A 15,235-nucleotide genomic window follows, 5' to 3' on the forward strand; every position below is an offset into this window, starting at 1 on the left:
ATTGCTAAAAGCTTTTATACTAATACTGATAATGTTCAAATCAAATCAAATAAGCAAAATAATGTGCCCGTGTTGATGCATAAGATATTTTTGTTTGTATAATTAATTTAGGTTTAGAAATATTATATACAATCCAATTTATATGCAAAAATTTGCGTAAAGTGGCTGGAGGGGGTTGCGAGGGTGGAATCGTAGTGTTGCACTATCTAGGTCTAAAAGTTCTCTCACTTGAGCAGTAGACCTTTTCTCGTGTTAGCATTAATCAAACAATAAATTCTTCATGAGGTGAGGAACTCTCAATCAATCTCCTCACCATTTTAGTATCTCATCAACTTGGACCGTGTAAATACCACTCCACACATTCCAAATAATCCTTAATTATTTGGCAATTTATTTGACAATTGACATCCAAAATGACGCATTTTTGGAACGACTTGTAAAATGCAATTATATAAACGTGTAACAATTTTAAGTGAAAAATCTAAATAAAAATAGAAAATCATTAAAAAAAAACAAATAAACAAACAAAAAACTATGCATGTATACATATTGCGTGGCAAAAGTAATGTAAAAATAATGCCAATGATAAGCATGTATGGAATTACTTTATTGATTTTTCAATTTCTTATTTGTGTGAAGGATGTTAAATAAATCATATGAGTGGAGCTCATTGGGTGATGAAATCCCTATCCAAGGAGTAAACCCACTTTGAACATTCAATTTTTCATTTTTGTATCATTTCTGATTTGCTAACCCTTCAATATCAAATCAATTCAATTTTATTTAATTTTATTCTTCAAAATAAAAAATTTATTTAATTTATTCTTCAAAATAAAAAATTTATTTATCTTAGAGGTAGGTTAAGTACCATATTTGTTTGATCTTCATTATCTCCTTTATATCTTGTTTCCATCTTTTTGGACCTTGTCATTACTTTTATGTTACATGATAGTGCAATCATATTAAAATCTATGACATAAATCAATTTTGCTTAGCTATTCTCATACGAAGTAATTTATTTTTTAAGAAAAAAATAAAATATTTATTATGCTTTTTGTTATTATAGTACTACATTACTATATTTATGCATTTGGTCCTATAATAAAAGTTCAACTAGGGACAGTCAACCCCATTTTTACATCATTTTAAATGTCATTTTGTCTAAAATGAGATCAATACTTTTAGGCTTTTGGCAATCTTTTCATGGTGTAGAGATAATTCAGATAAATATCAATGGTCCACTAAATTTATTTCATATAGTATAGTACGATTAGGCAAAGTTATGGCCACTACACCAAAGTTGTGGATGTCCTATATGCGATATGCTGAGGATAAACTTTGAGCTTTGTCGTAAAGTTTAGATATATAGATAGATAGATCTTGTTATGAGATGATTGTACGCGTACCATTAACGTGACATAATGATGAATATCGGGTTTTATAGGCCAATGTTTTTCATTGATCTAATGGAATAGAGTGACTTTTTCCCCTATTTTTTTTCAAGAATGGTTTCTTGATGAAAGGATATGAGATGATTTGATTGTATATAAAGAGGTGTAATTCAATGTATTGCTATTGTTGTACCAATTATAATTTAAGGATAAGTGAAGGTTTTAGTTCTTATAAAAGTTATAATAAAGTATATAAAAGTTTAGTTCATAATAACTAGTTATCCACTCTTGGTTAGTTTATGATATTTGGCCTAACATGATACTTGATAGAATTTAAATCCAATCATGATTCATGAAGCTTTAACCATAATGGTTCAGCTGATCCTCTAATATGATCTTAAAGCTAGTGTGATAATAATGCACGAATGTCATGCGTTCGAATCTTATCCACTTCATTGTTTTAAAGTAAAATAGTTAGTGCTAGGATGTGATATATATTATAGAGCCAATCTTGGACTTCAACCATAAAATTATGTTTTTGGTTAAATTAAGTCACTGAAGCATACTTGTTACGACGCTATTACTTCTTTAAAATTGTTATCTAACATTTGTGGAGATTTGATTGAGTTTTAAGACACATATGTATGTATTAATTAACTAAGTTGTATACCAGTTCAACATAAATATGCTACAACAAAGTATTTTCCAAGCATCAAAGTAGATGCTTAAATTTTCTTATCATAATTGCTTCTTTGGACTACCTTGAAACGAAGTTGGTCATCATCTTGACATCTTATACTTGTACAACAATTATAGTGCTCCTATGATCATATTTGGTATAGCAACCCTTTTAGCCTTTTAGGAATATTCACCATAGCTATCTTCTGCAACAGGGGATTCGATATTTCGATCTACAGCTTCTCATTCTACTAGTCAATTCTGGCTTAGCTTGTATGTCATCTGCTGCTTGAAAGCATTCCTGGATGTTTGGTGTTGATGGTCACCATGGTTCGGAGTGTCATATAAGTGTATAATCTGTACTCCTAATAATCGCGGTCTAAAAGACCTCCAATTGTGAGCTCAAGGATCTTTTGTGGTGTTTGGACATGCCTTTCATGTCTAATTGCACGACAATTTCATACCAGTTTCTTTGATTGCATACTAAACTTGCATTTTCACACAACAAAATGTACCTGAATTTTCAAATCTATATTTTCGCATAACCTTTTCTTTGCCTCTCTTGTAGTTTGATTAGTGGGAGTTATCTACGATTGATTGGAGAATTCTGGCTCACGATGATATATTCCGTTTATAGCTTCATCTTACTACTCTTTGCTTATAGCTTCATCTTACTACTCTTTGCCTCTTTTGTTCCGATCTTATTCTTCCTTCCTCTTGTACATTTTGTTGCCTTCTCACTTTATGCATTGCTACCTCCCTCTTCTTGTTGACTTTATGCCTCGTTTATTCGGTACGTGCTAATCAAATTAAAGATGATAAACTATGATCCGACTCACTAGCCCAGCCAGAACTGGCCCGAAAAATGGGCAAGTTAGGGCAAGCCTAGGTACATTTTTTAGTTAAAAACCCGCACCTGAATCGAAAGCCCACCCTTTTTGGGCGGGTTTGGACATGAGTTATGATGTTAAGGCTCGGCCCAGTTTTTTATCACCTCTAAATCAAATGTCATATGAGCTTGAACAAAACTCGACCTAACAGTCTCAATAATGTGTAGTTTCAAATATTTAAACCGATCATTGTTCATAATTGTCTTAAAAACAATGAAAAAGACAAACGGAACAATCTTTAAGGCTAGGGGGTCTACAATTTTGTGTATAATTTCTTGACAAAACCTGAAATGCAGACGCTCTTTGGTTTAGGCTACCCATTGTATGCCACACTAGATAGATTGAGCATTTATGTATGAGCTAAAAAAGAATAAACCCCATAAATATGTGTTAAATTTTGTCATGTAAGAAACAATTGAAATACAGGATCAAACTGTTGTTTTACGCTCAAAGCAAACATAAAACTAACGAAAAAAGCTCTATTATCATTGTTCTTCATTACCTTAGTTAATAGCAGTACAAGAGCTATTCTTTAAGCTTAGTGAAAAAAAAAAAAAAAAAAAAAAACCTATTATAACTGTATTGTTATTAGCTTAAACAATAGCAATACAAAAGCAGTTCTTTTAACAAGTTGACAGAAAACATAGGAGAGTTACATTATCAATAACCTACCACCTTTTGGAAAAAAGAGCCGTAAGATCAAAGTTGTGTAGAATTGTTAATACCATCGAAAAGAAAACTTCTGCCCCAAAATTAGGAAGAACTACATTTTCTTCAGTCCCGTTCTGCCACCACAACAAGGAGCTCAAACTACAAAGCAAACCTTGAATGAGCCAATGCGTAATCTCCATTTAACAGTATTGAACGGAAAGCACGCCTTAAGCTTTAGGTCTGCATACCTAACAGTATTTGGCATCTTTGATAAGACCTGACCAAGCTTGATGATTGGTCGCAGTTGAATTTTGACACGAATGGTTATTCTGTTAAACTCAAACTCAACTAGTAATGTACATGATGTCCTCCTTTTTTACGGGTGTATCGTTGTCACCCTTTTTCACATTTCGCTTTTGCGTTTGGTCTGGTTGGCCTCGCTAAAATGAAACAGAAAAAGAATCTCAGAATATTATCAAGTAAATCACATGGTTTATCAGAAAAATGATAGCATTCCATAAAATAAGCAACAATCATTGTATGCCCCCTAATGCATCGGCTAGGACAAACAGATAAATTAGCAATTAACCCTGTGTTATTTTGGTGCTACTCAAGGATGTAGGGAAAAGGGCTGCAAGAAAATTTTCAAAACCAGGTCTCTGATATAACTTCCTAGAGACTTTGCCAATAAATCGAGAGGGCAAGTATTCTATATGGCTATCTGGCTACTTTTACAACTCGTAAGTTTATTGTTTGACGAAGTATGTAAGCCGGTATAGTAAATCCTGGTTTTCCGACATCCTGGTTTTCATAAAGATGATAGGAGTTTAGGACATGTGTACTCTTAACAAAATGAAGATTCTCATTGTAAATTTATCTAAGAGCTATTTCATAGTCTGCTGATAAGCACAGTATTGTTACCTTTCTCAGCACAAAAGCCAGATATAAGTAAGCTACTTCCCACTCATCTGGTGACAACGTACCTGAAATTAGAAAGCAGGAGGGATCAATGATCTAGGAGTGAACCAAAAAATAGATCCTGAAGTAACCAGATTTGTGCAAAGATTGGAGATTACTGAGAGCCTTGAGAGGCAGAAAACAAGTCATTACAAATCCAACATGCATTGCTTTTTTCTTTGTTGCAGTCTTACAAGTTACAAAAACTACAGAGAGGGCAGGAAGAAATATCACCACCAAAGTATGGAACTCACTCTTATCATGGGTATCACCCAAAGCACCCAGCCTCCTCATAAGATCAACAAATTCTGGCTTCTTCAAATATTCTTCAACAAATTGATGATTATTTTTGGCAAAGACTAGTTCAAAGTCATACTGCAAATAGAGCCAGTAGCATCAATGAAACTCATTCCTCATATGTATAAACTTTGCAAGATCAAGGTTTTTGATTTATATTTTTTAAAGCTATTCAAAAAAAATGGTAAATGATACGGCCAAATTAAAAAAGTTGGTGAAAGATCAAGTTTTCAAAATAATATCAAACTGCTGCAAACCTGCAGTGAATGCACTCTAAATAATAAGGGAGGAAATCAGACATCAAATTACAAGTGTCAACTTTATGTAGACTTTCCTCTATAAATTTCTCTTTCTTCTTTCCCTATAAAATTGGCTCGGTTAATATAGGGCAAGACGAAGTCGTTTAGGATTGTTGTGCTCAAAATCTAATACAAAGAATTAATTAATTCTACATAGAACGACACACAAGATTAGGTTCACACTCCTCCCCTTCTCGCTTTAAATCAACACAACTAGCCTTTCTTCATTCACAACTTTTTCTTTCATTCGGAAATAACATTCCCATATTTTTGTTCTCTACGTTTTTATTCTTCTTTTTTCTAAATTTACATCTAAATAAAGGAACATACTACTATACAACCTTCTTTCAAATCACAAACTCCACCATAGTAAGATTATTCCACAAAACCAATGAAAAGGGTCAACAAGGTTAACTTTGAGAATTTTGCCAAAAAAAAAAAAAAAAAAAAAAAAAAAAAAAAAAAAAAAAAAAAAAAATCTGATGCTCTAACTACCTAAAGGAATCTTCATCCCCCGCCCCCCCGGTACAACAATAAGCAGTTTTATCCTTCTTTGTTAACCAACGGAGGAAACTTCTACAACATCAATTCCCCTAACAAAACAATTCCTTCCAAAGAAACTACATCAGGTTCACACACCTACCTTGTACTATTTATCCTTCATAAACGTTTTTGTTGGATATAGTTGCATTTGTTGAATGATGACACTCGTATCAATAGCTGCAGCATGAATCATTTGGTAGAACATATATAATTCACCCAAGTGACCCTTGATCCCTTCTTGAACACCAGGTATGGTGCTAAAGAATACCTTGATAACATAGCATAAGGTGGGGTAGAAAATAGAGGTAATTGAACTCCCCTTGAGTCATGTACATTCATTAGTGATAATCCACTAAAGATCACCCGCATAATAACATTGTGTGGTCACTCTCGAACTACCAGTGGGTAAACCAAAAGCCGCATTAAGCTCGGCCAAATCCAAGTGTAGTGCACCGTTTGTCGGCTATTTAATGATGACCATGCTTGGACTTTGGTCAAGCTTGATGTGACTCTTGTTCTACCCATTGGTTGTTCAAGAGCCAAACACATTGGGATGCAGAAGATCTTTTGAGGACTCTCACTAATAAATATACGTATGAGCTGAAGTGAAGTTCAATTATCTCTATTCTCCACCACGACTTACGCTATTTTCTCGGGCTATTTTCCAACACCATATATAATTGACAAGAATTAGGGTTGAGCAAAACTATCTAAAAATCCGAAAATCCGATTCGTATTCGATCCGAAAATTTAGGATATCCGATTCGAAAATTTAGGATATCCGATCCGAAAAAATCGGATATTGAAATATTGAATTTCGGATATCCGATATCCGAAAAAAATCGGATATCCGATCCGATATCCGAAAAAATACCCAAAACCCGCAACACCCAACAGCCAACAAACCTAAATACCCCGCCTCAAAGGCCCAAATACCAAAACCCTAAATCATTATTCCCTCGGGATAAAACCCGCCCCCTTTCCTCTATACTTTCTCTCTCCTCAGATCTTTTATCTTCTCTGAATCTCTTTATCCTCACCAAGTCACCGCCCTCTTTATCTCTTCTCTTGCTTTCATCCTCTATTCTACTGTAATAATCTTCTCCTTCTATTTCTGCAACTCCACCGTACCAGCGGCTTCACCAGCTACGGCGTCGGCGGCTCCTCCCCTCCTCATGGTTGTAGCATTACCATACCCCGTACCCTCTATTCCTCTAATTCACCATTTCTTCTCCGCCATTACTAAGTTCAACACAAGAAAGAAGAAAATAGAAAACAACTTCTTTTTTTTTTTTTTTTATATATATTTATTATGCACTCCTTTAGAATATAGATCTGGTTTAGTTAATAGTTTTTCATTTTAGCTTTTGAAGATAGATGTAATTATGCATATTGTATTTTTTTTTCCTTTTTGTGATATTCATGTCGTAAATTTGATACTTCGTATGATCTACTTCTCATGTTCAACCATCTTGTTTAGTTTTTCAATTGGTTTTTTTAATGAGAAATTGAAACCAATTATTATTCTGTGTTTCAATTTTTTTTTTCTTTTTTTTTTTACGGGATTCTTTGTTTCAGTTTCTAAAACATCAAAAATTTATAAATAAAATTGAAATTTTATACATTTTTATTTAAAAATCTTCGGATATTGGATATCCGATCCGAAAATTTCGGATATCCGGATATCGGATATCCGAAACTTTCGGATCAAAAATCGGATATCAAATATCCTAATTTTCGGATATCCGATCCGTGCTCACCCCTAACAAGAATGGAGCAAGGTCCACAAGGTTGAATTATATATGCTCCACCACATGATTCAATCGATATGTGTGCCTCTTTCAAATAGCCAACAAAAACATTTTTGAAGTAAAAATAGTGCATAGTGAGCTCATGACCAAACTGCACTTTCTTTAGGTTATGTAGAAAAATTTAAGATGGATAGTTTGGTTGGAGATTTGATGTTATAGATGTTCCCAATCTTTCCACCTGCTGGTTTTCAAAGAAAGATGACGCTGCCCTTAAGTGTACCAAGGGGATAAGGATATATTACCATTGTTGAGAAAATGTCCTTAAAAAATAAGTAGTCTATTGATTGTTTGTCAACAAGGGTCCAAGTCCTTAATCCCCAAACCATCCATTCCATCTCATCGCTCCGAGGATACTAGTTTATCTTCTACTCCAATACAGAAATCTATCACAAATCTTTAAACTTCAATTGATGAGATAAAAAACGAGTAAAAGGAGACCCAGGAGAAATTAGCCTCCGTAACTACAACTTTTTGCAAATATTAGCAACCAGGTGCATTCTAAGGTTTTTCAAGCATTCTTCCTTCTCTTTGGTTTTTACCTTTACTTGTTAATATGCTTTATTTTGAATTGTACACATTGTATTAACTTTATTAAGTGTGAGAGAAGGTACATGAGTGCACATTATTTTCTTTCTTTTTACTGTATTTTAGTTTGTATTAGGATAAGTTCTCCAATTATAAGTACTTGATACATGGGTGCTTTTGGCAAATAAATATGTATTTCGAACACTTATTTTAACTCGTAGTACTAATTGACTTAGAACTGTTCTATCCGTTCCTAAATTTGACTTTTAGCACCAATTTTTGTTAATATATATAAGTAAATGTTAGTATATAAGATGTTTGATCCATCTAATATATTTTTCAAATATTACACATTTTTAATGTTTACAAACATATAGTTAAAATGTATTACTAGTCAAATTCATGCAGCATATTTTGACTTAACATGCTTGACGCATGAATTTGACTAATAGTACATTTTAACTATATATGTGTAATATTTGCAAAATATAATAAACTGTCTCCCAAACTTCCTTTCTCAAGGTTCCAACAACAGAATTAGAAGGCAATAGATCAAACATCTTTTTGTACTGATTATTAGACATTTTTTCAAATATATTAGATGGATTTTTTCAAATATATTAGATAGATCAAACGTCACTTTGTACTGAATATATTTTAACTATATTTAGGATTTTAGGGTCAAATGAGAAATTCCTTAAAAATGAGATGAGAAGGATTTTATGTACATACTTTTGTACTGAATATGCATATTTTTTGAACTAAATATGCCCCCAAAAAAAAAAAAAAAAAAAAAAAAAAAAAAAACCAAATTCGATGTGTATATATTTCGAATATAATGTACACATTTTCTGATTTTCCAGAAAATTCAAAATTTTCATTAGTTCACAAAATCAATTTTGCACATTTAGTGAAAAAAAAAACTACACATTTAGTGAAAACTTTTTGCACATTTCATTCTTTTCATTTAAAGAATCTTATTATTGGATCCCATTAACAGCATTCATAGAGGGTAATTAATCATAAAAATTATCATTAACAGCATTCAGAGAGGTTAATTACAAATTAAAACATAAGATTTGTAAATGCAGGTTGCATGGAAATTGAACTGTAGCAAACAGGAGTTGAGACATAAAGAAGGCGATCAAACTAAATTAACTGCAGCCATGGTGACTCAAATGTTAAATGCCATATAAAAAGACAGCATCAATGAAGGAAGCTTTCACGCGTAAAATAAAGGAGTAAAATTGAGATCATTAATATCACGGAGTATCATTGATGTTTAGAAAAGATTTTCATATCTATTATAAAATTTTAGAGTTTTTTCCCCAACTTTTATCCATAACACTACAAAACTCCAATCCTCAAAATATATGCATTCATTTTTTATTATTTTTTTTTTTAATAACTTTTTTTTTTTTTTTTTTTTTTTGAGGAATTTTTTTAATAACTTCCTACTCTTTTTTTTTGGTTTTTTTTTTTTATCATAACTTCCACTTCTATATATTTTAAAATAAAAAACAGCACCAATTGCTTTTTTCAAATACCACCCATAACTACCAATTACAGTTATTCAAAGATTATTTTTCATCTCAAGAAATATATATATATATATATATATATATATATATAATCCATGCTTTAGCTCGGGTACGTTCTAGTTCAGATAAATTGACAGTGGAAAAAGGTTTAAAGCATTAGCATCGATGACATGAGAGTAAATGAATAACATTTCCCCTCCATGTGTTTATTAACTATTTGGAGCTTATCCTCCATGCTAATAAGTTTTCTTTCTACTAGTACAACACATTTTTTACACCTTTGTTTTATCAATATGAGAGGTTAGTAAGCAAATCTACCAATAATAGACTCTAAATTGCTTGCTTTTAGACTAACATTTCTGCATTTTTCTGAACCTGAAATGATGGCTAGGAGACACCAGTGTTTGAAAAAGCGAGCCTAGGCGCTGAGGCGCAAGGCAAAAGGGTAAGGGCTTAACTTGGTCTGGCGAGGCATTTTTAGTTAGGCGCATGAGGCGCACCAAAAGCGCACAAGGCGCACCCGAGGCACAAGTGAGGTGCACCTGGAGAAATTTCGGCCAATTTTTTTTAACTGCTTGTACAGCAGAGGCGCGCCTTAGGCGCAGTTAGGCGCTGCATGACCCTTCTCGATTCAGCGCGTCTTGAGCTTTTTCATACATTGGGAGACACAAATAATATGCTGATCGAAGATTGCCAGAAAGTAATCCATACCTCTTCAGCCAGTGCCTTGAAGACATGGAAAGGGACAACCCATTCAGGACAATCAACAGCATCCTATAAACAGAAATTAGGCATTGATAAGACACAATGCTAAGAAAAGGAAAGAGCAATAATTATGGTTGCAACGAATCCTCGAAAGTGAAAACCCAAATCTGAAAAAAAAGCACTTTTAATTCTTGACTTACAAAGTACTGCATAAATAATTACACCATTTCTATATGGGGATATTTGGATGGATAATAAGAAATGACCAATAAAAGTTGTTAGGTCAAAGATAGGAATATAGGATTCCCAACAAACACTAAAAGGATGGATACTTGCAGCAGGCAGTCACGTAAAATGCACTAATTTTGGTCAGATAGAGGCCACCTATCTCTGGTGGATAGTATTACTTAGGAAATGGTGAACTAAATGCATAATAATTTGGAAAATTTGCCAATTACAATTTACAGCCATTTAAAGTTTGTATTTTGCAAATTGCAGCCATTTAAAAATTAAACTGCAAATTGCAGCCTGAAAGTACTAATAACTTGTTAATTGCCAGCCAAATCAATTATTTCATCGATTTGTGTGCTGAAAAATGTTCCGTAAAGGTTTTAGGGGTCGTTTTAGCTCTTTAAGATCCGAATTGAGCTCAGAATTGGCAAAAAAATAACATAAGTACCTCGTTTTGCATATCAAAAATTGTATTAATTTGTGTGCAACTATTTTTCGTTCTAAAAATGAGGCACTTACGTTAATTTTTTTCCAATTTCGAGCTCAATTTGGGCCCTTAAGAATTAAAATGACCCCTAAAACCTTGACATGATTTTTTCGGCACGCAAATCGATGAAAAACTTAGATTGGATGGTAATATACAATTTATTAGTACTTTTGGACTACAATTTGCAATTTTTTTTTTTAAAAAAAAATGGCTACAAATTGCAAAATACAAACTTTAAATGTGTGCAATTGGCAAATTTTCCTAATAATTTTGGTAGATATTTTATGATCAATTGTCTGAACAAATTACGTAAGCAATGATAAAAGAAAAACTTTGACAAACACATACCTCTAAGTGAAACTTGTATCGGATACCAAAAGGATTGGATGCTTTAAATTTCTGAAGCCAAAAACAGTAATTAGTCATGGGAGGAGCAATTTTCAGCAACCAAAAAAAAAAAAAAAAAAAAACAGATGGATGTTAATATAAAAGCAAGAAACAGTACCTTATCAACATAATCCTCATCAAATCGTATCCAGTAGACACTGTTTCCAAATTTCAAACCTTCCGCTGCATGTTATTCAAGAGGGATTAGGATTAATTTAAGCAAGTCTAATCATCCTAAGATAATACAACTCTTCAACCCTTCTTGCAGGTGTGCACTATTATTCTTTAAAGTTTTCAATCAATTTATCAAGGCAAACCTGTAAAAATTACAAGTTACACTAACATTTGCTTCCATTTCGGCACAAGACTTTCAACCAAAATGGCATAAAGGAGGGCTTTTGATATGGTAAAATAGTAAAAACCAATTTAAGATATATCATATATATGATAGATTGTTAAAACCTAGATGTATCGTGACCTAATGAAAATCGCTGAATTTGAGAAATGCAAAGACGTCACAATATCAAGCATAGATCTTAAGAGAGAGCAGCTACTATCACCCTATTCAACTAAGTCTCTGTCAATGATAAAGATAAAGACCTCAACAAGAATGTTCAGAATTTCGATGACAGTAATTAGATTATTCATACCAACACTCAAAACTGTGTAGACTTGAAACCTATAATTGTTCTGTTAGGATGTGAGGGAACAAAGGAAAGACACTAACAGCCACGTGAAGATGGATTAAAAGCATGCAACTTACATAGAGTTTGTGTGAGAAGATATTTTCTAGTTTGTAATTACCATCAATTTGGCTACCTATATAAAATTACTTTGTGGTTGATTGATTAAAAAAGGAAGTGTTTTTCTTCCCATGTTCCATTTCCTAAAAGATTTAAAAAAAAAAAAAAAATACTACCTCCGTTTCATATTATTTGCAACAATTAGACATTTTTCCTCTCTACTTTATGTCAAATCGTTGCAAATAATACGAAATAGAGGTAGTATGTTTAAATGATCATAGGAAGTACAACAAGGAGGACTAAGTAAGAAACATACTCCATTTTGTGGGGAGTAGAACTTCTTATAATTTTGTCAACTAAACAACTCTATAGTTTTTCAGTTCTCATGAACTTCCACTACCAATAATTTTGTCAATTAGATAAAAAATAATTAGAGCAATTATTTAAAAAAGGATGAAACGGAAAGATAACCCCATCATCAGCAAGAAAAAATGCTTAATCATACCATCAACTTCTTTCAAAACAATAGTACCATGATATGAATCAGTCTACTAGCTAGTCCGTGTTAGCATATACAACTATACGTTAAGGCAAAGCAAGAATTATGTGAATTGAAGGTTTATGGGTTTTAGACCGTGATTAAAGGGCACAAGGAGCTTCATTGAGTACGATATTCAGCGTGAGAGAACCTAAAAATCACTGTATAGTATTATCTTATCTGGGAATGAAGGATATCATTGTATACAATATTCAGTGTGAAAAATGCCAAAAGTTTGAAAAACAGTACATCTGCTTGGACTTTCACTACATCTCGTGTACATTGTACAAAAAGTCACAAACAAGAGCATTTATAAAATGATAGAAGAAACCTTCTCTGTACTTCTTGACAATAACATTGGCATCAGGCATTGTTCCAATCAAGATGCCACCAGGTCGAAGCAACGCTGAAATGTTAGCCAAAGCTCGCCGTGCTCGTGCCTCAGTAGACCATGAATAGTGCAAGGCAAACTGCAAATATCAAAGAATCGAGGGGGTAAAAAAAACAAGTATTCAATTTAACAGTACAGAAGGATTGTACACTCCAAAATAATCAAAATTTATGAGAGAAACAAGGACCAGCCTCTAAATCTAAGATCAGAGAAATTGTATTCACTGTCAACGTTTTCATCCCTAATGAAGATGAGACTAGGTCCAAAGTCCCCACACAGTTGAAAATTTTGTTGTTTATTAAAATATAAAAGGCAGCCTCGCCTAGCAGATCCATTCAATGATGTTAGGCTAATTTATGTAATTAACAAAGATCCTCTAGGGCTTATGGAGTCTAAATTTGACAAGGTAGGATAAAAAGTAACCTGGCAGCTGCAAAGGTCAAAGGGACCATCCTCTGCCAATGCTCTGTCCAGTCGAACCTGAAATAATCAGAAAATACAGAGAATCATAACAAGTATTTCTATGTCCCAAAAACTCAGTAGTTAATGATACTATTAGCTGTTAAAAGGTGCATTATTATTCAAATTTATGACTTATAAAGTAACAAATCTTCACAATCAACTGATATCCATCTAAACTACCTCAAAGCAATCTCCACATAAGAGGCGGGCTGGGAATTTAAACTTTTTGCGACGCTGATTCTGATCCGCATCGCCATTATACCGCGTACGACAATCTTCTATCTGCACAGTCTCTAATTTTAACTAGACTGCAATAAGTGAAAAAGATCTATAGCGTAACTGTCTGACTAATTTGTCATCAGAAACTTATATCACTGAAGCTGCAATAAAACAAAAGAGCTACCAATTACTAAGATTTTATGCCATACCGAGCCTTCAGCAATATCAATTCCAACATAATATCCGATCTTTGCCTTGTCCCATTTTATAAGATCCCCACCCTACACATGGTGAGGTAGATAAACAATTAATACATTGTTGAACAAACACATCATCAAACTACAACTACTAACCAGATAAAACTTAATTCACCTTTCCACATGCAAGATCAAGAACAGCATTCCCAGGACGAGCATAAAGCTGAATTAATACACTTTTAATCTGCAAAAGCAAAACAAATGTGAGGGATTTCCATTACAAAATCCTAAAGAAAATCTCACATAAAATTCACAAAGTATACCCAATTGTTAAGTTTCTTCAAATGGATAATAGGACTCGCTTCACGTTCTTCCAATGTCTGGTTTGTTCTTGCACTGTAATGATCAGCTACTTTCCGAGCAAAAATTTTTGTACTCTCATCCTCATGGAATACCCCATCTCCTAAATTACCATTAACAATATATTATTCAATGATCCAAAATACAAAGCCTTACTCTAAATATAACTACACCCTCCCAACCAGTTTTTTTACGGTGTAGATAGAGCTACAAAGGGAAAATGATGTAGACGAGATTTGATTCCCGTCTACCAACCCGACTTTAGATTACACCCGAGTGTAGGATTGAATTTACCAGCAAAAGACAAACCTTTCTTTTGAAACAAAAGAACTACAATTACAATGTCCATCATTTTAATGATGCCCAGAAAATTACATTGATTTTAAGATAAAAATTGCCACTAATAAGCGAACCCGAAAACAAATACTTCGTATATTACAATTCTAATTTACACAACTTCTAGTATGCTATTCTCAACACTTTCTTAACTGAAGTACAGCTGAGAAAATATTCAATCAATTGTAAAATAAGAAAATAAAAATCAATGAAAATATTACAAAAACCTAAATTAATTCATCAAATAAACAAGATTATAAATTTGTGACAGAAAATACAAGAAAAATACCTTCTGGGTTGGGTTTGGATCGAGATTGAGGACCAGATGGAGAACCTTGATACCCACGTTTCATTGCCTTAAAATTACAACAAATTTGAGGTCTTTTATATCAAATTTAATCAAACAAATGCGGGAAAATTGTGGGGAAGAAACTAGATTAACTGAATTGAAGTTGGTGTGAGTAACAGTATAAGTTGAGTGGAGGGAAAGAAGGTTAGAAATTCTCCAAGAATGTCTTTGTGTGAGAGAGAGGGAAGAGAGAGAGGAGTTAAGGAGAAACTGATTTTATGTGTTTAGTACTTTGGTGGAATTATTA

General features: G+C 33.2%; 1 protein-coding gene across 2 annotated transcripts; it reads right to left on the reverse strand.

Moving 5' to 3' along the window:
• Nucleotides 1-3,344: 3,344 nt before the first annotated feature.
• LOC145567427 (mRNA cap guanine-N(7) methyltransferase 1-like) lies at nt 3,345-15,235 on the reverse strand. Of its 2 annotated transcripts, XR_014095628.1 has the most exons (14): nt 14,929-15,235; nt 14,267-14,406; nt 14,119-14,187; nt 13,956-14,027; nt 13,708-13,809; nt 13,489-13,545; nt 13,006-13,144; nt 11,512-11,576; nt 11,355-11,405; nt 10,295-10,357; nt 4,822-4,942; nt 4,532-4,593; nt 3,859-4,050; nt 3,345-3,769 (listed from the first exon to the last, which is right to left on the reverse strand). XR_014095628.1 is itself a non-coding variant. In XM_081626691.1 (13 exons), exons 1-13 carry the CDS (start codon nt 14,990-14,992, stop codon nt 3,955-3,957), a joined length of 1,101 nt encoding a protein of 366 aa, XP_081482817.1. In that variant the 5' UTR covers nt 14,993-15,235; the 3' UTR covers nt 3,346-3,954. The 2 variants fall into 2 exon arrangements, 1 of the variants encoding a protein (XP_081482817.1); XM_081626691.1 differs by having other exon boundaries at nt 3,346-4,050.

This window comes from Chenopodium album, chromosome 11 (assembly GCF_948465745.1).
Source record: "Chenopodium album chromosome 11, dcCheAlbu1.1, whole genome shotgun sequence".
Classification (NCBI taxonomy): Eukaryota; Viridiplantae; Streptophyta; class Magnoliopsida; order Caryophyllales; family Amaranthaceae; genus Chenopodium; species Chenopodium album.